The sequence below is a fragment of the Stegostoma tigrinum genome, chromosome 24, assembly GCF_030684315.1.
Source record: "Stegostoma tigrinum isolate sSteTig4 chromosome 24, sSteTig4.hap1, whole genome shotgun sequence".
Lineage (NCBI taxonomy): Eukaryota > Metazoa > Chordata > Chondrichthyes > Orectolobiformes > Stegostomatidae > Stegostoma > Stegostoma tigrinum.
Window position 1 is genome coordinate 17,891,027 of NC_081377.1, and position 22,750 is coordinate 17,913,776.

At 40.8% G+C, this 22,750-nt stretch overlaps 1 protein-coding gene across 2 annotated transcripts in view; it reads right to left on the reverse strand.

The window, feature by feature from the left end:
• Positions 1-16,182: 16,182 nt before the first annotated feature.
• Positions 16,183-22,750, reverse strand: part of LOC125465190 (transmembrane channel-like protein) — a 66,482-nt gene continuing 59,914 nt past the window's right edge. For both annotated transcript variants that reach the window (XM_048558432.2, XM_048558433.2), the window contains exons 8-9: positions 22,302-22,400; positions 16,183-18,934 (exon numbers count right to left, since the gene is read on the reverse strand). In XM_048558432.2, coding sequence (XP_048414389.1) covers positions 18,674-18,934; positions 22,302-22,400 — 360 coding nt within the window. In that variant the 3' untranslated portion in view covers positions 16,183-18,673. The remainder of the gene's footprint in view (positions 18,935-22,301; positions 22,401-22,750) is intronic.

Sequence of the window (22,750 nt, forward strand, 5' to 3'; positions counted from 1 at the left end):
GGGGATAGGTGAGAGGAAGAACAGGTTAGGGAGGCGGGGCGAGCCTGGCTAGTTTTGGGATGCAGTGGGGGGAGGGGAGATTTTGAAGCTTGTGAAATCCACATTGATACCATTGGGCTGCAGGATTCCCAAGCGGAATATGAGTTGCTGTTCCTGCAACCTTTGGGTGGCATCGTTAGCACTGCAGGAGGCCCAGAATGGATATGTCGTCTAAGGAATGGGAGGGGGAGTTGAAATGGTTCGTGACTGGGAGTTGCAGTTGTTTATTGCAAACCGAGTGCCGGTGTTCTGCAAAGCGGTCTCCAAGCCTCCGCTTGGTTTCCCCAATGTAGAGGAAGCCACACCGGGAACAGTGGATGCAGTATACCACGTTGGCAGATGTGCAAGTGAACATCTGCTTGAAGTGGAAAGTCATCTTGGGGCCTGGGATGGGGGTGAGGGAGGAGGTGTGGGGGCAAGTGTAGCACTTCCTGCGGTTGCAGAGAAAAGTGCCGGGTGTGGTGGGGTTGGAGGGCAGTGTGGAGCAGACAAGAGAGTCGCGGAGAGAGTGATTACTCTGGAAAATAGATAAGGGTAGGGAGGGAAAAATGTCTTTGGCAGATGGCGGAAGTGTCAGAGGATGATGTGTTGGATCCGGAGGTTGGTGGGTTGGTACATGAGGACGAGGGTGATTCTGTTTTGGTGGTGATTGCGGTGATGGGGTGTGAGGGATGAGTTGTAGAAAATGTGGGTGACACGGTCGAGGGCATTCTCCACCCGTGAGTGGGGGATGTTGCGGTCCTTGAAAAATGAGGACATCCAAGATGTACAGGAGTGGAATGCTTCATCCTGGGAGCAGATGTGGCGGAGGCAAAGGAATTAGGAATAGGGTCTCTGTTCAATAACACTTCCCAGAGCCTTGCCATTAACTGTGTAAGTCCTGCCCTGGCTTGTATTACCAAAATGCAACATTTCACATCTATCTACATTAAACTCCATCTGTTGTTCCGTGGCCCAATGGACTCTTAGATAGCCTTCTCCACTGACAACTCTAAAACACTTTTGGTAATAATTCGCAAGCTTACAAACCATGTCACCTATTTCTCACGCAAAGCATTTATGACAAACAACAGGAGACCAAACACTGATCTTTGCTGCACACCGTTGATTATAGGCCTCCAGTCTGAACAACTATCTTCTAACACCACCCTCTGTATCCTATCAAGAAGACAATTTTGTATCCAATTGGCTAGTTGTCTTGGATTCTGTGTGACCTAACCTAATTAACCAGTCTACCGTGTGGAACCTTGTCAAAGACCTTGCTAAAGTTCATGTAAACAATGTCCACCATTCTGCCTTCATCTGTCTTCTTAGTTACCTCTTCAAAAAAGTCAAGCAAATTTGTGAGACATGATTTCCCACACACAAAGCCATGTTGGCTATTTCTAAACAATCCTTGCCTTTCCAAATGCTTGTAGATCATGTCTCTCAGAATCCCCTCCAGCAATTACCCACCACTGATGTTTGACTCACCAGTTTGTAGTTCTCTGGCTTTTCCTTGCAGCCTTTCTTAAACATTAGACATCTACAGTCTTCAGGCACTTTACCCGTGGCTGTCTTTTGATAAAAAAATGTTTGCTTAGTGCCCTGCTATTTCTTTCCTAGCTTCCCACAATGCCCTGTGATACACTTGATCACGTCCTGGGGATTTATCTACCTTCATGCATTTTAAGATCTCCAGCACTCCTCTTCTATAATGTGGGCTCTTTTCATGACATCACTATTTATCTCCCATAGTTCCCTAGCTTCTACGTCTTTCTTCATGGTAAAAATTTGATGCAAAATATTCATTTAGGATCTTACCCATTTCCTGTAGTTCCACATGTAGATGGCCATGTTGACCTTTAAGGTGACTTATTGACTTCCTGGTTATCCTTTTGCCCTTAATATAGTTGTAGAATCTCCTTGAATTCTCTTTTACTCTATCTGCCAAATCTATATTACATCCCCTTTTTGCCCTCCTGATTTCCTCCTTAGGTGTACACTCCCTAAGTTCATCAAGGGATTTGTTTGATCCCACTTGTCTATACCTGACATATACCTCCTTCTTTTACTTAATAAGAGCCTCAAAATCTCTAGTGACCCAGTGTTCGCTACACCTGCCAGCCTTGCCCTTCACACTGACAGGAACATGCTGGACCTGATCCCTTTTGAAAGCCTCTCACTTGCCAGAAATCCCTTTACCTGCAAACGGTTTCTCCCAATCGGCTTTTGAAAGTTCCTGTTGAATCAAAACTGGCCTTGTCCCAGAGTAAAAATTTTAACTTTTGGATCAGTCCTCTCATTTTCCACAACTATTTTAAAACTATTAGAAATATAAAATCCCCACTGTGCAGAAGCAGGCTATTCAGCCCATTGAATTCACACTGACCCTTAGAAGAGCATCCCACTCGGACCCACACCATTGCTGTAACCCTGCATTCCCCATGGCCAATCCACCTATCCTGCACATTTTTGGACTGTGAGAGAAAACTGGAGCACTTGGAGGAAGCCCACGCAGAAATGGGGAGGACATGCAAAGTCCACATGGTCAGAAGGGTGGAGTTGAACCTGAGTGTCTAGAGCTATGAGATTAGCAGTGCTAACCACCAAGCCACTATTGCCGTCCCTTCTTTGGTCACTGATCCCAAAGTGCTCCCCAACTAACCCCTCAGTCATTTGCCCTGCCTTATTTCCCAAAAACATGTCTGGTTTTGCCCCTTCTCGAACAGGGCCATCCACATAATTTTTGAGAACGTTTTCTTGAACACACTTAATAAATTCCTGCCCGTCCAAGCCCTTACACTAGCAGTCCCAGTCAATGTTTGAAAAATTAAAATCCTCTATTATTTCAATTCTCGTATTCTTACAGTTATCTGCAATCTCCCTAGACATTTGCTCCTGAATTTCCCTCTGACAAGGTGGGGAGGGGGTGGGGTGGGGTGGGGGCAAGCTATAGTGCATTCCATTCAAAGTGATTATCCCCTTCTTATTTCTCAGTTCCACCCATATCCCTCATGAACATTCTGTCTAAATACTGCCATGTTGTTTTCCCTGGGAGGTGGAGTTGTTTGTTGCGAACTGAGCGTCGGTGTTCCACAAAGTGGTTCCCAAGCCTCCACTTTGTTTCCCTGATGTAGAGGAGGCCACCTCGGGAACAGCGGATACAATATGCCACATTAGCAGATGTGCAGGTGAACATCTGTTTGATGTGGAAGGTCTTCTTAGAGCCTGGGATGGGGGTGGGGGGGAGGTGTAGGTGCAGATGTGACATTTCCTGCGGTTGCAGGAAAAGTGCCGGAGGTGGTGGGGCTGGAGGTGAGTGTGGAGCAGACAAGGGAGTCACGGAGAGAGTGGTCCCTCCGGAAGGCAGGTAAGGGTGGGGAGGGAAAAATGTCTTTAGTGGTGGGGTCAGATTGAAGATGGCGGAAATGTCGGAGGATAATGCGTTGGATTCAGAGGTTGGTGTGGTGGTACATGAGGACGAGGGGGATTCTGTTTTGGTTATTATTGCGGGGAGGGGGTGTGAGGGATGAGTTGCGGGAAATACGAGAGACACAGTCGAGGGAATTCTTGGCCACTGAGGGGAGTAAGCAGTGGTCCTTGAAAAACAAGAACATCTGAGATGTCTGGGAGTGGAATGCTTCATCTCGGGAGCAGATGCGGCAGAGGCGAAGGAATTGGGAATAGGGGATGACCTTTTTGCAGGATGGTGTGTTAGAGAAGGTGTATTCTAGGTAGTGTGGGAGTCGGTAGGCTTGAAATGGATATTGGTTTCCAGGTGAATGCCAGAGATGGAGACAGAGAGGTCCAGGAAGGAGAGAGAGGTATCAGAGACGGCCCAGGTGAACTTCAGGTTGGGGTGGAAGGTATTAGTGAAGTGGATAAACTGTTTCAGCTCCTTGTGGGATCAGGAGGCAGTGCCGATAGAGTCATCAATGTAACGGAAGAAGAGGTGGGGGATAGGGCCAGTGTAACTTTGGAAGAGGGGCTGTTCCAACAAAGAGGCAGGCATAGTTTGGGCCCTTGCAGGTACCCATGGCCACCCCCTTTGTCTGTAGGAAGTGGGAGGAATTGAAAGAGTTGTTGAGGGTGAGGACGGGTTCAGCTAAGCGGATGAGGGTGTCAGTGTAGGGGGACTGGTTGGGCCTGTGGGACAGGAAGAAGCAGAGGGCCTTTAGGCCATCTGTATAGGGAATGCATGTGTATAGGGACTGGATGTCCATGGTAAAGATGAGTGTTGGGGACCAGGGAATTGGAAGTTTTGGAAGAGGTGGAGAGTGTGGGTGGTGTCACGGACATAGGTAGGGAGTTCCTGGACCAAGGGGCAGAAAATGGAGTTCAGATAGGTGGAGATGAGTTCGGTGGGGCAGGAGCAGGCAGAGACAATGTATCGACCAGGTGGGTTAGTGAATAGATAGAAGCGGCTGGTGCGGGGTTGGGGAACAATGAGGTTGGAGGCTGTGGTTGGGAGGTCACCTGAAGTGATGAAGTTGTGGATGGTTTGGGAGATGATGGTTTGGTGATCGGGGATGGGTTCATGAACAAGGGGGCAGTAGGAGGAGGTGTCAGAGAGCTGGCATCTGGCTTCGGCGATGTAGAGGTCAGTGTGCCATACTACAACTGCGCCTCCCTTGTCCATGGGTTTCATGGTGAGGTTGGCATTGGAGCGGAGGGCTGCAAGTTCTGTGGGGGAGAGATTGGAGTGGGTGGAAGGGTGGAGAGGTTGAGGCGATCAATGTCGCGACAGCACCTGGAGATGAATAGGTAGAGGGAGAATAGGAAGCCTTGGGATGGTGACCAAGAGGAGGGGATATGTTGGAGGTGGGAGAAGTCAGGGTCACGATTAAAGAAGTAAGCGTGGAGGATGAGGCAGCGGAAAAGCTGTTCAATGTCCAAACATGAGTTGTAATCGTCGATGTTTGAGTGGAGGGGGACAGAGGTGAGTCCTACACTGAGGACTGACCGTTCACCCTCAGTGAGGGGGAGGTCTGGGGGAATGGTGAAGACTCAGCAGGGCTGGGTGCTGCTGTCTCCTCTGGAGCTGCTGGCTGTGGTGGTGGTGGGCGGAGCGATGTCAGCATCGGTGGTGGGCTGAGTGGCCTAGGCCGGTAAATCTTGGATGTTGGTGGCAGAGGCATCCTCGATGTCTGTGGTGTTGGCCTCAGAAATGGAGGCGGCAGCATCAGCAGCGGTGTCGAAGGCGTTCGCTGTACTGGAAGTGGCGCACTGGGTGATGGTGGATGTGACGTCATCCATGGAATCCGTGGGAGCTCTGAAGATGGCCACATGGCCAATGACGGCGGGGATATGACAGGGAAGGTCCTGGGTAGGGTGGCAGGCACCAGTTAGTTTAATGTACTTTCGGTTTTTAGTGTCCATTAAAGCCGAGCAGAAATGTGAGTTCAGGTTATGGATCCTGCGAAGAATGAAAAACAGAAGAGGTCCTTTGCAGATCTGGGAGAGGGAGGCTCTGAGCTGGGGTAGGATGTGAGCTGGGGTATGCTTAATTGTTGTATCAGGAGATACTGGCGTATTGCTGCCAATGTGTGTTTCAGGAGCCGCAGGGAGAAACACTTTTGAAGGATATCAATGTTCTGAATGGAATGGGTTGTCGCCGTTGTGTCCTCCTCTACATTGGGGAAACCAAGCGGAGGCTTGGGGACCACTTTGTGGAACACCTATGCTCAGTTTGCAACGAACAACTACACCTCCCAGTCGCGAACCATTTCAACTCCCCCTCCCACTCTTTGGACGACATGTCCATCCTGGGCCTCCTGCAGTGCCACAATGATGCCACCTGAAGGCTGCAGGAACAGCAACTCAAATTTTGCTTGGGAACTCTGCAGCCCAAGAGTATCATTGTGGACTTCACAAGCTTCAAAATCTCCCCTCCCCCCACTGCATCCCATAACCAGCCAAGCTCGTCCCCGCCTCCCTTACCATTCGTCCCATTTCAAGGCCCATCCCCATCTCCTACCCACTAGCCTCACCCTGCCCCCTTGATCTGTCCGTCCTCCCTGGACTTACCGCTCGCCTCCCTAACTCCCCACCTGCACTCACCTTTATTGGCTCATCCCCGCCTCTTTGACTGGTCTGTCACCGGTCCACCTATCTTCTCCTCTATCCATCTTCTATCCACCTCTCCCTCACTCCCTATTTATTTCAGAACCCTCTTCCCCTCCCCCATTTCTGATGAAGGGTCTAGGCCCGAAACATCAGCTTTTATGTTCCTCTGATGCTGCTTGGCCTGCTTTGTTCATCCAGCTCTACACCTTGTAATCTCAGATTCTTCAGCATCGGCAGTTCCTACTATCGCTATGGGTCTGGAGTTGGATGTAAGCTAAACTAGTTAAGGATGGCAGTTTCCCTCCCTAAATGGCATTAGTAAATCAGCTGAGTTTTTCTGACAATAGACAGTACTTTTCAGAAATTGGAGATCCATTGCTGTTTGCAGTCATGGAGAAAAGTCACAGGCACATTAAAAAGACTTTTGTTTTGTCCTTTTTGGCTTGGTAACTTTCTTCTGTTCTTCATCCAACCTTGGGCTAGACTTCAACACGCTTTTTTAAATGACGTCTTGAGCAGTAGGCTGTATACGTGAAAAGGCAGCAGAGCTCTCTGCTCTGAGCAGCGCATGAATCCTGAGATCACAGTTACATCACAACATTTAATATTCACTGAACCCTTTCTTTGTAATTTCTTTGAATATTTCCCTTTACCAAATATATAAATATTGAAAGCAGGGTACGAAAGACTGGTTGGCTGGCAGTCAAGCATCATCCAATGGGACGATGCGTCTTTAATTTTTCAAATTGTCATAAGCTAAATTATACAAGACGTTGTCTGGACTACTGTGTGTTGTTCTGGGTGCCACAATATAGGAAGGATGCGAAATTGTTGTCAGAGGCAGTACAGAAGAAGTTTGCAAAAATCGTACCAGAGATGAGAAACTTTAATTGTGAGGATTTATTGAAGAGGTTGGGACTGTGTGCTTTGAAGAGAAGAAGGATAAGAGGAGTTTCAAAATCATGAGAGGGATATATACAGTAAATGGTGAGAAAATATTCCCAATAGTAAAAGGATTGAGAACAAGACGACTCAAATGTAAAGTGATTATCAAAAATAGTATTGATGCTACGGTAAGCGAGATTATATTAGAGCTGAGCAAAGTTTTGAATAGGTCACAGCTGGAATAACATGTGCAGCTCTGGTCACCACATTATAAGAAGAGTGTGTTTGCATTGGACAGGTTGCGAAGGAGATTCCCCAGGACGCTGTCTGGGATGGAGAACTTTAGCTGTGAGAAGATGCTGGACAGGCCTGTTTGAAGCAGAGAAGGCTGAGTGTGAGATATGTTTGAGGTGCGTAAGATTATGACGGTCAGCCACAGTGTGGGTAGAAAACAGTTGTTCCCCTTAGTTGAGGGATCAGTAATGAGGGGACATAATTTTAATGCGAAGGGCATGAGCTTTAGATTTGAGGAAACATTTTTTCACTCAGAGGGTGGTGGGAATTGGAAATACATTGCCTGGGAGGGTGGTGGAAAGTCTCACAAACTTTTAAAAAGTACTTGGATGATACTTGAAATGGCATTACATCTGAGGCTACAGGCAAAGAGTTGGAAGTGGTATTAGTGTAGATAGGTCAATGTGACTTCGATGAGCTGAAAGGCCTTTTCTGTGCTGTATGACCCTATGATGTGAGATAAAAGGATTTTTAGTACAATGAGTGGTTAAGTTCTAAAACACTTTGCCTGGAAGTGTGGTGGAGGCAATCAGCTGAGCCATTCTGGAGGGAATTTGAGGATTAATTGGATAGAAATGATATGCAAGTGGGTGGATAAAAGCCAGGAGGAGGACACTAATTCATAATGTTCATTTTGAGAGCTGATAAAGTCTAGATGGACTGAATGGTCTCGTTCTGAACTATAATACTGCTGTGATCCTGTGAAATAGAAATCTATCTGCTGCGTAAAGTTAAGAATATTATTATGTTGAGTGAAAGAGAGGACTGTAAAATCCATTAAGCAACTAATTGAGCCACAAATGTTTGTAGTCTAAGCTGACACCAGCTGTTCTACAAGTGTTTGTCTTCTCGTTCTTTTAATAGAACGCCAGGCGATTACTCTCAAAACATGATTCCCTTCTGAGCAAGATCACTCCTGAGAGTTCCTGTACAGCCAACAGACGTTGTGATCATATTTTGCAAAACGATTGTAAAATTCACCTGGTTCATTACAGATTGAAACATTGATTATTTGCAATAAATACTGATTGCTTTTAACTGTTTGTGCATTGAACATTATCGCACTGCAATATGAGTAGTAATTTTGGTGTCTCTGCTTCGCATAATATCACTGCCGGGCTCTGAGAACAATGGGAAGTGGAAAGTGAAGCATGGAACCTCTGATTCAAGACTCCACCCCTTTGTGGTTCAGTTTCGTTCTTTCAGGCGAGGGGTGGGACACATAACAAGTGGGAATATTTAAATTGTACATAAATGACGCAGGATTTACGGGAAAATATCTACCCTACACGGTGTTGTGAACACCTGCACAGAAAGCCATCCAAGAGGCAAATGTAATGATCCTGACAATCAATTGGAAATTGTAACCAGGGTCCATTTACAGAGTTATAATAGCACTAGGGTTAGACTATTGCAGATGCTGCTGGAATAGTATTCCAGAAGGACCTGGGCTGAACAGGACGGGAAAATCCAACACACATGCTGGAAATTTAACTGAAGCAGGAGGATGGGTGAGACTAACACGTATAAGTTGAAACTTTCTGCTCCACATTTCTTCAAAGTTGCAAAAGAAAATTGTTACAATGGATGAGAACGTCGCCCAGTTTATATACAGACTTGGCTTACACCACAAATTTGCAGCGTGAATGGTTGGTTAGCCTTGATTGCACCGTCAAAAAGAAGCCCAGACCCTTTCCAACAGAAAGAACAATTTTGAAGGTCAAATCACTCATTAGCCTCACTGTTACGTTGGTTTCAAAAACTTTGAGCATTCTTCTTAGTCATCGCTGATTGGCTTTCAAGGCATTTAAAATTTAAGCAGCAAAAACGGCTGACTCGAAATAGATAGTTAAATAAACATACTTTATGTTGCAGAACATGTTGTATTAGCTTTGCACCTAATTTAAAAAGAATTAAATATTAATCTATTTATGCAGCTGCTCAGCTGATTCAAACACATTTTGTAAACAATGCTTTTTAGTTGCTGACCTTTTCTGAAACATGAGAAATGCTTGTTTTCTCCATGGTGACAAATGAGAGTAATATCTCAAATGAGAGCCAGTAGATAATATTTGAGTGCTTTGAAAGACTCTCATAATGCTTTGGATCGCATTTAGACAGATAACTGAGCATCTGTGTTTTGTTCGTGTTGAATTAACCATTCATTATCATTTCAAATTGCTTTTTTTTCTGTATACCTATTTTCTAAAAGCTACTGCTATTAAAGAATTATATATACGTTGAAATAAATCAATGTGGACGGAACAGAATTGCAAATTGTGTTTTGTTTTCAAAAGATAAGCTATCGAAATAATCTAATCAAAGTTTAGCAAACAAATAGTTTCATGATCAAAATAATCTTCAAACACTGAATGCTCTGTAATTGCGGCAATATAAAAAGATGTATTTGAATTTCAAAATATAAACATCTTTCGCTTCCAAAATCAGACTCTCAGAAACAAACTGCACAGATTCATAGAAGACCTTGCATCTCATCCAAAAGTATGCAAATATTGCTTTGATTACACGCACCAGACTTGGTTTCTTGATAATGGGTTCACAATACAGAGAGAACAATGCTTTTATAATTCCATACAACATAAAACTTGTGATTTCAATGGCTACCTTTATTCAATAGCTTTGCATCAAGTCACACAACCTCCTCCACCACTGCACAAATTCATCACTCATTCATTTTCATTTGCTTATACTCCTTCGTGAGCCCACATATACATCAGCTTCTTAATTATTATGTTGTTGTTGATCACGATCTTCACTGTGACTGTGGATAATCCCCTGCTGCTTTACTGACCTCTTTGGGGAATACTTCTGGAGCTTCTAAATCTTTGTAATGAAAACATTATTTAAAAGCTGTTCCAAACCCCTTTGTTTCTCCAAGTGTCACTTTGCCTGTTTATAATGCAGTCTGCATTTTTCATTTCCCAATTTTTTTATTATTCATTCACAAGGTATGGGCAGTGCTGGCTAGACCAGCACTTACTGCCCAGAGAGCAGTTAAGAATCAACCACGTTTTGCTGTGGGTCACATGTGGGCCAGACCAGGTAAGGATGGCAGTTTCCTTCCCTAAAGGACATGAGTGAACCAGATGGGCTTTTCCCCAACAATCGACAGTGGTGTCATGGTCATCAGTAGATTCTTAATTTCATATTTTTTATTGAATTCAAATTCCACTATCTGCTGTGGCAGGATTTGGAACCCTGTGATATTACTTGTGTCTCTGGATCAACAATCCAGCGATAATACCACTAGGCCATCATAGACTACTAGGCAATAGCTGGAAAAATTGAGGATCATAAAAACAGGTCAATGTCCCTTTATTCCTGAATTTTGTGACTGAAGAAAGAGTGGTGACTGAAGTTAATAATCAAGAAAATTTGCCCCTTAATGAAAAAATTGAGAGAATATTATTACTTCATTGTTGTACCATTTTATAATCCACATTCGTGCTTGCAGAGAATATCTTTTTGAAAAATAAGTTGTGAATAATCTTCAGGTGTACTGCATTAAAGAACAGAGATTAGACCCACCTCCATTTAAAAAGTCTAGTTTGCATTGCAGTTTATGAAAGGCCAATGGCAAACTGTTTCCTCGCAACTGTCTCAAAGTAATAGATCTACAGTAGGTGCAAATAACTGGCAAATGAGCCGGAGGGAAATGGCAAGGTTTTTTTTAGTATAATTAGTAGTTGTGTTGTGCCTTGAAGGATGGTGGAATCAGATTCAGATGTAACTTCCAAAACAGGATTCGATATGTATTTGAAAATATAAAACAAAAATGCAAGATAATGGGGTTTGGACTAACTTGACAGTTCTTTCAAAGAGCCAGCATTGACAATGATGTGCCAAGTGGCCTCTTTTTGGGTAAAAGTCTATAGAGTTATCATTCCATGCTTGGGGCCAAATCACATGATCAATATCTTCCAAAGATGACAATTTGTTGGGGGAGATAAGTAAAATTACTGGATATGAAGGAATAAACCTGGGCTAAAGAAAGCATTATTTACAAACATCAAAGAGCATTTAAAGGATGAAAATACTGTCAGATGAAGATCGACATTTGACGCACTTGATTTATTTAACTGCTTTTTATGTGAGTCTAGTGTACTGGTCCCATAAACCATTTGTTGTGCTTGATGAGCTAATACAACAATCACCTTTTTATTTTTAAGTGGTGCATCGAGAGGTAAATCAGATTTCATTTGGACAAATTAGCTTTCTGGACGCGGGATTAATTTACATTGAACATGTTACTCATGATTCAGTGCCCAGCAGCAACCAACTCCTCTGAGAGTGATGTTTTCAGTGGAATTTTTGGAGGTTTATATATATATTCAAAATAAAATAAGATAAACAGCTTCTGTGCACAACACAGATTGTGTAATCACGTAGCTAATCTCCCTCATTGTGAAATAAAGATGAACAATGTCTCTGATTGCAGCACCAAGAAAAATAATCTTCAAGTCAACATAAGTTTAAGAATAAATTCCTTTGTAAAAACTACTTTTAAAACAACAAGACAACAATAACAGTAATAAGATGAAATATGAATACAATGTGAATTGAACGGTACTACTTTAATAGGATGCACAGATAGTAACACAAATGTAATTTATATAACTTCCTACAAGGCAGTAATATGTTCCATTATGCTGAACATCATCAATATAAAGGACAAAGTTATATTAGGACAAGTGAAGAAAGTTTGGTCATGAGAAGGGCTTCTAAGAGTTTAAGAAAGGCAATGGTTTTTTTTGGGAAGGAATTTCGGGGCTACAGTTTCAGGCAGCTAAAAGCAGGGCTAGCAGTGATCAACTACAAGATACTAGAGTTGGAGGAACACAGAGATTTCAAAGATTGAAAAGGCTCAAAGAGGTAGGGAAGACAAGGCTATGGATGAATTTGAAAACAAGGCGAGGGAATTTCAAAATTGTGTGTTGTCCTCTAAATAGAATATTCCTTCTTCCATAACTTATTAGCTGGATACTTTACAGACTTCCTAAAATAACATTGATGATAATGAGGCAACAGTGCAGAGCAACCAAATCAAAAGTGACCATTTCGCTTTGACTAAAATCTGCGAAGGTTAGTTTGGAACCGGAGAGAACATAATCTCAGTGGAGAGATTTGGCACAATTTCCTTCAAACGTAAGACCAGGTTTAATAAGCCATAAGCTAATGTATATCATACAGTCAAGAAACACATAAACACAGCTGTTAGTCACTACATTTTAATCAACAAAAGTATGTCCCTTAAGTTCAATAAATACTTGATGCACGACACAGTTTGCCTCTCAGGGATGTAAAACTTCAGTCAAGTGGATAGAAAGGAGAGGCTGGTACAAATAAAACAGCTGGAGAGCTGAAACAAAAACAGAAATTGCTGGAGAAACTCAACAGGCCTGGCAACGTCTGTGGCAAGAGAGCAGAGTTAACATTTTGAGTTTGGTTCTGGTAAAGTTAGCTGACTCAAAATGTTGATTCTTTCTCACCACAGTTGCTGCCAGACCTGTTGAGATTCTCTAGCAACTTCTGTTTTTTGTATAAGGAGAAGCTGGTGCTGTCCTTTTTACCTTAGAGAAGCTGAAAGGAAGATTTAATAGAAGCGCTCAACATTACTGAATGGTTTTGATAGGTTACATAATAAGAAACTGTTGATAGAGGCAGAATGGTTTATAACTGGAGGGAACAGATTTCCGGTGAATGAGAAAAGAACCACAAGGCAACAAAGAAGTTTTATTTTGTTGCACAGTAGGCTGTTCTGATCCGAAATACAGAAAAAAGGTGATTGGATGAAGGAAAAAAAAACTCTTGGGCTATATGGAAAGAACAGAAAATATGATTGAATGGATAGCTTTTTCATGATGGTGACCGATGTATAATGGTCTGGATAGCTATGTTGTATCATTCTGTGATTTGTGAAGTCTCTAAGTCAATGTTTGCAAGAACTTCTATTTTGTTGGCTAATGTAGATGACTAGGACAAACACAATGTTTTCTATTGTGTATGTTGCCATTTTAACCAGTGTTTTGGTGTTATCCTTTAATAAATTTCCTCAGTGGACTTTGTCACCTTTTAATCCTTTCTGATAGACCTGATGAAATGGGCCTTTCTATTGTTTTCATCCTTTTGGCTTCTTTAAAAAGAAAATTATTGCTTTATTCTCTCTTCCAAAAGTGATGAGACTCAGTTCTAACCATGTGTTCATCAAAATTACTCTAAGTAATAATCCTGAACAGTATGTCCTCTAGTGTCAAATCTCTCCAGCATCTTGACCAGGATATCATTTTCTCACGGGTCTTCCCTCAGCCACGAGTCTTCATTAGTACAACATGAGCACAAATAAGCTTCAAAACACATATCTCCCTAAGTCCAGTGAAACGTAAGTGTCTTAACCAAGTCCAAGGGAACTTGCACTCTTTTCTCAAAACCGAAAAACAAATTGAACAAAACTAAAAAGAACTTAAACAGCCCATTAGGACACTGTAACTAAAAAGCAAACTGGACAATAAACTGAAGACATTGGATGAGGAACGTAATGCAGTTGAGCACCTCCCAACGCCAAGCTCCCGATGGCCTCTAAAATCTTCAACAGTGCTGTCAGCAACTGTGTGCACCCTCTCCAAGAACACCCAGGCACACACTGAAAAGGGCAGACAGTCAAAAACTACAACCTCCTTGATGGTCCTTAAAGAACCTTATAAACAGACCTCATTCTAGACTGTAAGAGTCCACAAACTACTTAGTTACACTAATCACTCATTACAGTAACATGCTAATAGTCAAGAGCAGTCTAAAGCAGTGACAAGAAACAATGTACATTGCTTTTAGTAGATCTGGATATTTTTAATCAACCTGTTCAGATACGTTGGGACACATCTCTGGAGCAGGTGGGATTTAAACCTGAGTTTTGTAGCTCAGAGGTAGGGACACTATCATCATACCACAAGATTCCATCTAATGCCATTTTACATAATCCAATAAAAAGAAAATCTGGTTTGAATCTTCTCTTGATGCAGTCAGTGACAGACTAATCATTTGTTCTTCAGTTTTGCTACATTCATGTGCCTTGAGAATAGGAAGCATTACTTGAGTTGCTTTTTGATAAAAGTTATAAAGTTAGCTTCAGGGAAGATTTGGCACTCTAGAAGTTTAGAAATGATTCCTCTGTAATGCAACAGTTTAGTGTAAGTCATCAGATAATCGTACTGCAATCTGCTATTCCAGTGCTCTGTATTTTTATTTATGTCTGTCAACCAACGCATATATCTCCTTCCATGGTGCAGTCAAACAGTATTCTTTTCACACGTGAAAAATAGCTAGCCATTAAATATGGTATTTTAAAAACAGTTTTCTGCATAATAAGTATCAAACCTATCATTATCAATATTGTCAATAACATTTATTAAGCCAGTAAAAATGTGAGAAGACAACAACAAGCTGCAAGCATTTAAAATATATGACTGCATTTAAAGTAACAAAAATCACTCAAAAGGCACAGTGAAGCCCATAGAAAATGTATATATGACTTCACAAAATAAATGCATTTTGTTTCTTTGAATAAGAAAATATTTTACAAATTCTGTACTTTCAATGCATGTAAGTTAAATACCTGAGCATTTGTGTTTGAATATAATTTTATTAAAGCTTGTTTGATAATACATAGATGCCACACAGAGTCGTACATCTGATAGTCATTATCTGAAACAGAATAGAATGACACAATCCTAACAATAACACAGTTAAACAAGAGCAGCAAGAGTAAGTAAAGCAATGTTCAACTGTGATTTCATTAGAAGCTAATTAAAAAATACCCTTTAACAAACTATGGAGAGGAGTATTAGCCACTTAAATGCCATATGGATATTGTGAATTTCTCATCCCGTATTAGCATCAAAACTCAAATGACAGGAGGCCTTTAAAAAAAAACACACCTAATAAGTACTGAATTTAGTTGTCACTGCATTTTCCTGATTTCAAAATGTCCTCAACTTATTCTCCCTAGTGGTACATAGGTCATGTTATGCTGTTAATAATGACACGTAAGGTAATGTGATGTGAAGGTGAACAACTTTAGCCTGGAGATCATTCTTATCATAATCAGAAAATTAGCAAATTTACTTGAGAGGAGAAGCTGTCTAAATTCATTTCTGGCCATATATCCCAAAATGTTCTCTATCTAAAAAGAAAAATACGTGTAATGAATCAGGAATAAACATTAGTTTTCTGATTATTTCATTAGATCAATAACTTTTAAATTTTACGCTAGAATATGAGATTTCATTCTACCGCACAATGACCATCATCACAAGCAGGGTGTTTAACTAATTTATCAGTAGAAGGTTAAATAAAATTTTAATTAGAATTGGTAATCCATTAGGTCTGACTTTAATGGAATATTCCAGTATACCCAGCTGAAGCAAGATTGACTTTTTTTTACTGTGGGCACTGTCTTAGTAAGATCAGCGTCACAGAGTAGGCCAACTCTGAGTGAGCAGCCTTTATAAGAACAACCATCAAGGAAGAGGAGGTTGAGACAAGCGCTTTTCAAACTGAATGAACACCTTCTTTTAAATGTACTTACTTGGTAATGAGCCTCTCACAGTGGAAACAACAAAATGGTTGAATGCTTGTTACGCTCATAGCAATACCTCCTGCAGCTTTCAGTTAATCCTCTATGCATGGTGTTATTCTCTTTTAACAATAACAGGAGAATATCTGCAGTTCATCTTAATTACCAACCAGAAACAAAAACACAAAAACGCGAAGTTTCTAGGAATATAATATGATTGTTTCTGGAGAAAAGCAGACACTCTGTTTTCATTAAAAGAGAAATATAACCCATCTTAGACTCTTTGTTCATATTCCATAGATTACTCTAACATTATACAAATATAATTCTGTTTTAATTTTATTAAAGTCCAGCCAAACAAATATTTTATGCTTGAAGCGAACATCACAATACATGGGTTTAAACTGCATATTCACATGGAAGCAGGGTGACCAGCCCTTGCCAGAATTCAAATTCACAACGGTGCTCTGTAATGACAGGGCTGGCAGGAGATATGACAGCAGCTACAACCATTCAAAAATACATTCAACTTTGCTCAGACATTTCTTAAAAGGTCTGTCTAGGAGTGAGTGTGCACAGATTGAATGTCAAAGGCAATAGCAGGTAGAAGCAGAAACTTTTAAGGGTAAGGACAGTAAACACAAAAGCTGCACTGATCAAATCATTCTGTCAATGATCTTGGGAAACATTTGAACTGAGAAGATCATTGCTGATGTAAAGGTAAAATAGAAGTGGATTATAATCTGTTTTTCTTATGCTTTTTAAAAATGAATAGATTGCTTTCTTAGAATATTTGTGGATTAACAGAAGGCTAAATAAAGCTGTAAGAGCTTCTGATGCTGTTATAACTACATGGTTACAGCTCTTGTATTTTCTGTGGAATTCACAACCACACAGTTAATTAATTGAAGCAGAAACTATACAGACACAAAGAATTTGATTACATAGATTGATGATGGACAAGTGCTTGAAGGGATGTGAGAACAAAGTAGGTAAATCTATTTAGAATTATTTACTTACATACATGAAGGGTAAATGCTGACACTGAATAGAGGGATTGAATTGCGTGCATCCATTTGACAACTTCTATATATTTCTATGCACATTTTTACAGAAAAAAAATTAACCCAACTATTTGTTCCAGTTTCAATAATTGTTCAATTTTCATTCATGTTTTGTTTTTTACTTTGAGCTCAGATGGTAAAGACTTGCACTTATTTAGTGCTTTTTGTAACCTCAAGAGGTCCTGAAGCGCTCCATAACTAGTGAGGTACTTTTGAAGTAATATCACCATTGCAAGAACTGTGGTGCCAACTTAGTAGGCTCTCACAAACAGAAAAGTGACAGTAACTAGATTCTTTGTTTTTAGTGATGTTCCTCAAGAGTTAAATATTGGCCAAGAGATCAGGGAGAATTCCCTTGCTCTTCTTCAAAGTGATCTTTTGTATCCCATTAGGAGAGTAGAAATCTGGAATCAGAATGTCAAATGCTGATCTGAAGTGTCCACTTAGATCTTCATGGAATGAGATTTTGACCCATGCTCTTTCTCCTTTAAATGGAAGTGTGACTCCCATTGAGTTATGACTGGAGCACCACCCTGGCTGTTAGTTGCCTTAAAACAAAAGGAACAGCATTCACCTCTGAAGAACCCTTTCATTTAGTTCTGCTGGATCCAAAAATAATTGCTTTCAGAATCTAGATGCTGGTCCATTAAGTGGCAAAGCAGGGTCCCTCAGACGATAATGTAGTCACAATATATAGCTTTTATATTTCCTGCCCCGTCCTGTACTTAAATAATGAAAGGCAAGGCCCGGAAGATTTTTTCCCTGCTATATGAACAACATGTTTAATTACAAAGATTGTTGTTATTTACAAAAACCTATGAAGATTTCAACACTGCAAACTCACTGCACTGAACAGACCTTTTAACTAGATGTTTCACTTCACATTACAATGATTATGTCTATTTAGAACTGGTATATACACTGCATAAGCCTTTTCTGTACAGTTCATCAAGTATTCTCTGATGCAGAGCTGGGGAGATGAGAATTTAAGAGGGAACACATTTTGAATCACACCAAATGCATTTGAGATTGCAAACTATTGATATTAATTTCAATGTTAGAAACACTGATTTCTCTCTTGGATTTGGCCTATGTTCGATTTATATCTATTTCAGATCAGCTGGAAGACAGTGCCCATTTTCCCAGTCATTCTGTGTTGCAAATTGAGAAATCCAGGGCATTACGGTTTGTTAGAATGGACTTAAACATTGAAGAAAATGGTTTAATTTTTCTACACTGCCAGGATGGATATGTTAATCATTTTCTATGTACTCCCTTGGAGACAAAGCATCTATTGAAGATAAATATCCATCCTCCATAATTTGTGGCTTTACTGCTCACTGATGTGAAGTTCTACATCAGATTTGTGGTGTCTATAGCAGTAAGGTATATGGAGACACTTTTACATTTTGATTCTTCAACTACAAAATAAAAATTGCTTTGTTTCTGCCTTTTCTCAGTGATGTGTTTATTTGAAATCTTTGAACTTATTAGTGATGATTCACAGAGAGGAGGAGAGAGAGCTATTCCGCCATTTCAGCATCCCTTTAAGCCATCTTCTACTCTGAGATTCAGTTGGTGGATGCAGAATTAATGATGGCCTCAGCTTCATTAAGTGTAATTGGTCTCTTCAAAAGATCTCCTCAGATTGAATACTGACATGAAAAGGCTTATGCAGTTGTACGCTGATGTCGGAATGAAAATTGACAGAACTGAACATTCAAAGTCTGGTGTGAATCCTTGGCTCCTGCATTTAAAAACTAAAGAGTGCAAAGTGATTAGTCAAAACAAAGGCAGCAATTGTATAAACCACGATCTTCACGGACTCTGTCGTACTTGCAGATCCAATTAAATTTTCTTCCCCATTTAATTTCAGACAAGAACTCGCTGTGGCTGTGCAGCACTCCTGGACACAGGTTGATGAACTGCTACTGGATGAACAGCCAGATGATACCGTGTTGCAAGAGTCATCACAGCTACTTGTCCATGTGGTGGTCGCTGTATTCTTTTCCAGCTGATGAACAGAAGGAGAAACATTGAGAGATGTATGAGACTATATAGTGTAGCAATAAAATCACGGTGATGTTTCTTAAATGATAGAATATTTGTTCATGTTGGAATACAAAGTTCATATATTTGCAAATAGTGGGCAGCATCAGCGGTGGAAGAAGATGGCTCACCACTCCTTCTCAAGGGCACCTAGGGATGGGCACTAGAATGCTGGCCAGCCAACGATGCCCGTATCCCACGAATAAATTAAAAAAGCAATTCTGTCAGATATCATCTGGAAAATTACTTCCAATTACTTCCTTGTGCATCAACTTACATACATGATAGAATTGAATACTGCATTGGTGACTTCCAAAACAACAACAACTTGCATTTCTGTAGTATCATTAATATGATCAAAACATCCCAACTTGCTTCTCCGAATAGTTAGAAAATTAATATGAACACCAAGCCTGTGAAAAAGTCATTAGGACAGTTGGTTAGATTCTTGATAAGCAAGGGGGTGAAAACCTATTGTGTGTAGGTGGGGGTGTAGGGTAATCAGATCAACCATAATCTTTTTGAATGGCAGAGCCAGTCTTTGGGTTAATGTCTACCCCTAATTCATGTGTTTACATGTATATTGGTCAAAAGTCTGACTACGAAGTGTGTTTTAAAGAGTTCTGTCATGATTTGATATGATTTATTATTGTCGCATGTACTCAGATATAATGAAAAGCATTGTTTTGTGTACTATCCAGGTAAATCATACCTTACATTAGTATATCAGGGTAATAGGACAGATGGAGAATATACCGTTACAGTTACAGAGAAGATGCAGAGAAAGATCAAGAGATCCATTCAAGTCTGATAACAGGAGGGAAGAAGCTGTTCTTGAATCAGTTGGTCCGAGATAATGGGAACTGCAGATGCTGGAGAATCCAAGATAATAAAATGTGAGGCTGGATGAACACAGCAGGCCCAGCAGCATCTCAGGAGCACAAAAGCTGACGTTTCGGGCCTAGACCCTGATGAAGGGTCTAGGCCCGAAACGTCAACTTTTGTGCTCCTGAGATACTGCTTGGCCTGCTGTGTTCATTCAGCTCCACACTCTGTTATCTTGAATCTGTTGGTATGTGTTTTCAATCTTCTGTATTTTCTGTCTGATGGATGAGGTTGGAAGACAGTATTAGCGGGTTGGGAGGGGGTGGTGCTCATTGGTTATGTTGGTTGTTTTACCAAAGCAGCAGAAAGCATAGACAAAGACAATGGGTGGAAAGCTGATTTGCCTGATGGATTGAGCTGTGTGAACAACTCTCTGAAATTTCTGTACATTAATGTGCTGTACTAAACTGTCATTTAAATTGGCACCACCGATTTTACAAGGGAAGCATTCCACACCTTACTCAAGTACTGGGAAGGAATGGAGTTGCCACCATATTGGATACATTCCTCAAGTTTCCATGTTCTGATCTCCTATCTCCAGCCGAATCCACACTTACCATTGGTCACCCTACCTGTCCAAAATCATGGGGTATTGCTTTCCAATTTCAACAGAACAGGATTTTTTCCCCCTCTCTATATCATCCTCATTGATCAAGGTTTGCTAAGCATGGCTCATGTGCATAGGACAACGAAGAAAACCTCAGGAACTACCACAGACATTACAGGATTGAACCATGATTTGCTCAATATTCTACAACACACACAAGCCATCTTGATAACCAAGTGTAGCTAAACCCCAGAATGTATATGGACACTTCAGCATCCAATGCAATGACAGATTTTTTTGTCCTTCAATCAAGCAGTCTCTTCCCGTTTCCAACATTTACCAAAGTAGTGAAACAACAACATTCAAACATATTTCATTTTTAGATCCCAAGTTTAATTGCCCCTATGGTTTTTCCCCTGAGCTGCTCATAGCAGTACTCTGCATTGATACCTAGAGACGTCAGGACAACCCTGGGGAATTAGTACCCCCAGGGAGAAAGCAAATAGATTATTTTGGGAGGTGGGGGTGAATGAGGGGCATGACCAAAGACATGAAAATGAGCATTTACTTGGTCCAGTCACACAGCAAATAATATAAAGACTTATGAAGCGGCTATACAAGAGCTACAAGAATGATTCATGGCTTTAATAAATTTTCGCTACTCAGATAGGTTCAAGGAGTTATGAGTATTTGTTTTAGAGATTTATAAAATCATGAAAGAGACAGATTGCATAACTGTTGATAGATTACTCTAATTTGAAAGGCTAGGGGGCGAGGGACACATATTTAAGCTATGCTAAAGGAGGAATAGACCTGATCTTGTGCATGGTGTCCATTTTTCTGGGTATACAGAACTGCTGGAATACTTTGAGTGTTATTGTGGTGAATGAGTCTCAGGATGCCTTCAACAGAGGATACAAAGACAGTTTAGTGATATTGCTAGGGGTATCATGGATCAGCTTTTCTTTTTCTGCTCATCATTTTTTTGAATGTTCATATGATCTCTTCGGAGGAATACAGTTCCTGTGGTTTCAGCAGGAGAGAGAAAATAAGAAAGCATTTGAAAAAGTTCACATTTTTGCCTTCCCTGTTGTGATGGAAAGGTGCACTTGTGTGTTTACAAAAACGAAGTACTGACAACAAAACTGCAAAAGAGATGGACACATATACCTATTGTAAATAAAATTGAATAAGATGTCTTCAAACACCTTAGAAGAGGGGTACCAAATGTGGAGTAAAAGAAAAGTTAGGGGAGGTGACCAAAGATATAAATTCAGAAACAGGGGAGAGGAAGGAGAAGCATGTCAGAGTACAGATCTGCTGACCTAAATGTGAAGAGAGGCTGTGGAGGTTCTGGAGATAGGTGTGAAAATTTCAAAAGTTGACATGCTGATGAATCTTGTGTAGACTATTGCCTGAATTTTCAAATATTTGATTTGATTAGGCTCCACATGCAGGACTTTAAAATATTGGAACTACAGGAATTAATGTGAAATTAGCTATTTGATTGAAAATTAGCTTTGTAATTGAAAATAGATTTCTGATTGGGAGCCAAATGACAGTTAGATTTCATTCTCAATCCCATTTCTAACCTGAACCCTGTTTGGTAATTCCGGGGCAAATAACCATGATATAATAGTGTGCAGTACAGTGGTTTTGAGAAATATGTCTGTGAGGTCATTCTGATTCTATATTGGGTTTTTACATCTGAGCCTGTCACTTTTTGTGCATGTGAAAGACCCCATGCCTACTACGATCGAGCTGTTTATTTTAAATTGGTCAACATCATCGCTGAAATTACAGACAGAGGAATGCTATACAAATTTGTTAAATATTTTCCTTCTACAAATGTCAGTTTTAATATAATGCAGTATCTGTAAACCTCTCACATAGACCTCACCTTGCAGTAATCCTTGCCAACGGGACAGTACATATCTCCCAGATTCTGGCTTTGGTAGCAGTCGTTTCCAACACAGTTGATCACAGCACATTTGTTTCCCTGCAGTTAAAAACACTCTCAGCTTGATACAAATGTTTGCAGCAAAATAGAAATTTTCATGAGCAAGCTCTGAATTTTATCCACACATGCAAATATGAAACCTAACTAGCTACGACTTGGTATCACAGAGCGCTTATGCAGTTTTGCTAAATTGTACTTTAAGTACATAAACAAGTATGCCACAGAACTTTGAGCTAATGAGAACTGCCAGTGCTGGAGTCAGAGATGACAGTGTGGAGCAGGAGGAACACAGCAGGCCAGGCAGCATCATAAGAGCAGGGAAGTTGACATTTCAGGTTGGGGTCCTTCTTGAGAAATGGGGAAGGGGGAAGAGAGCTCAGAAATAAAGA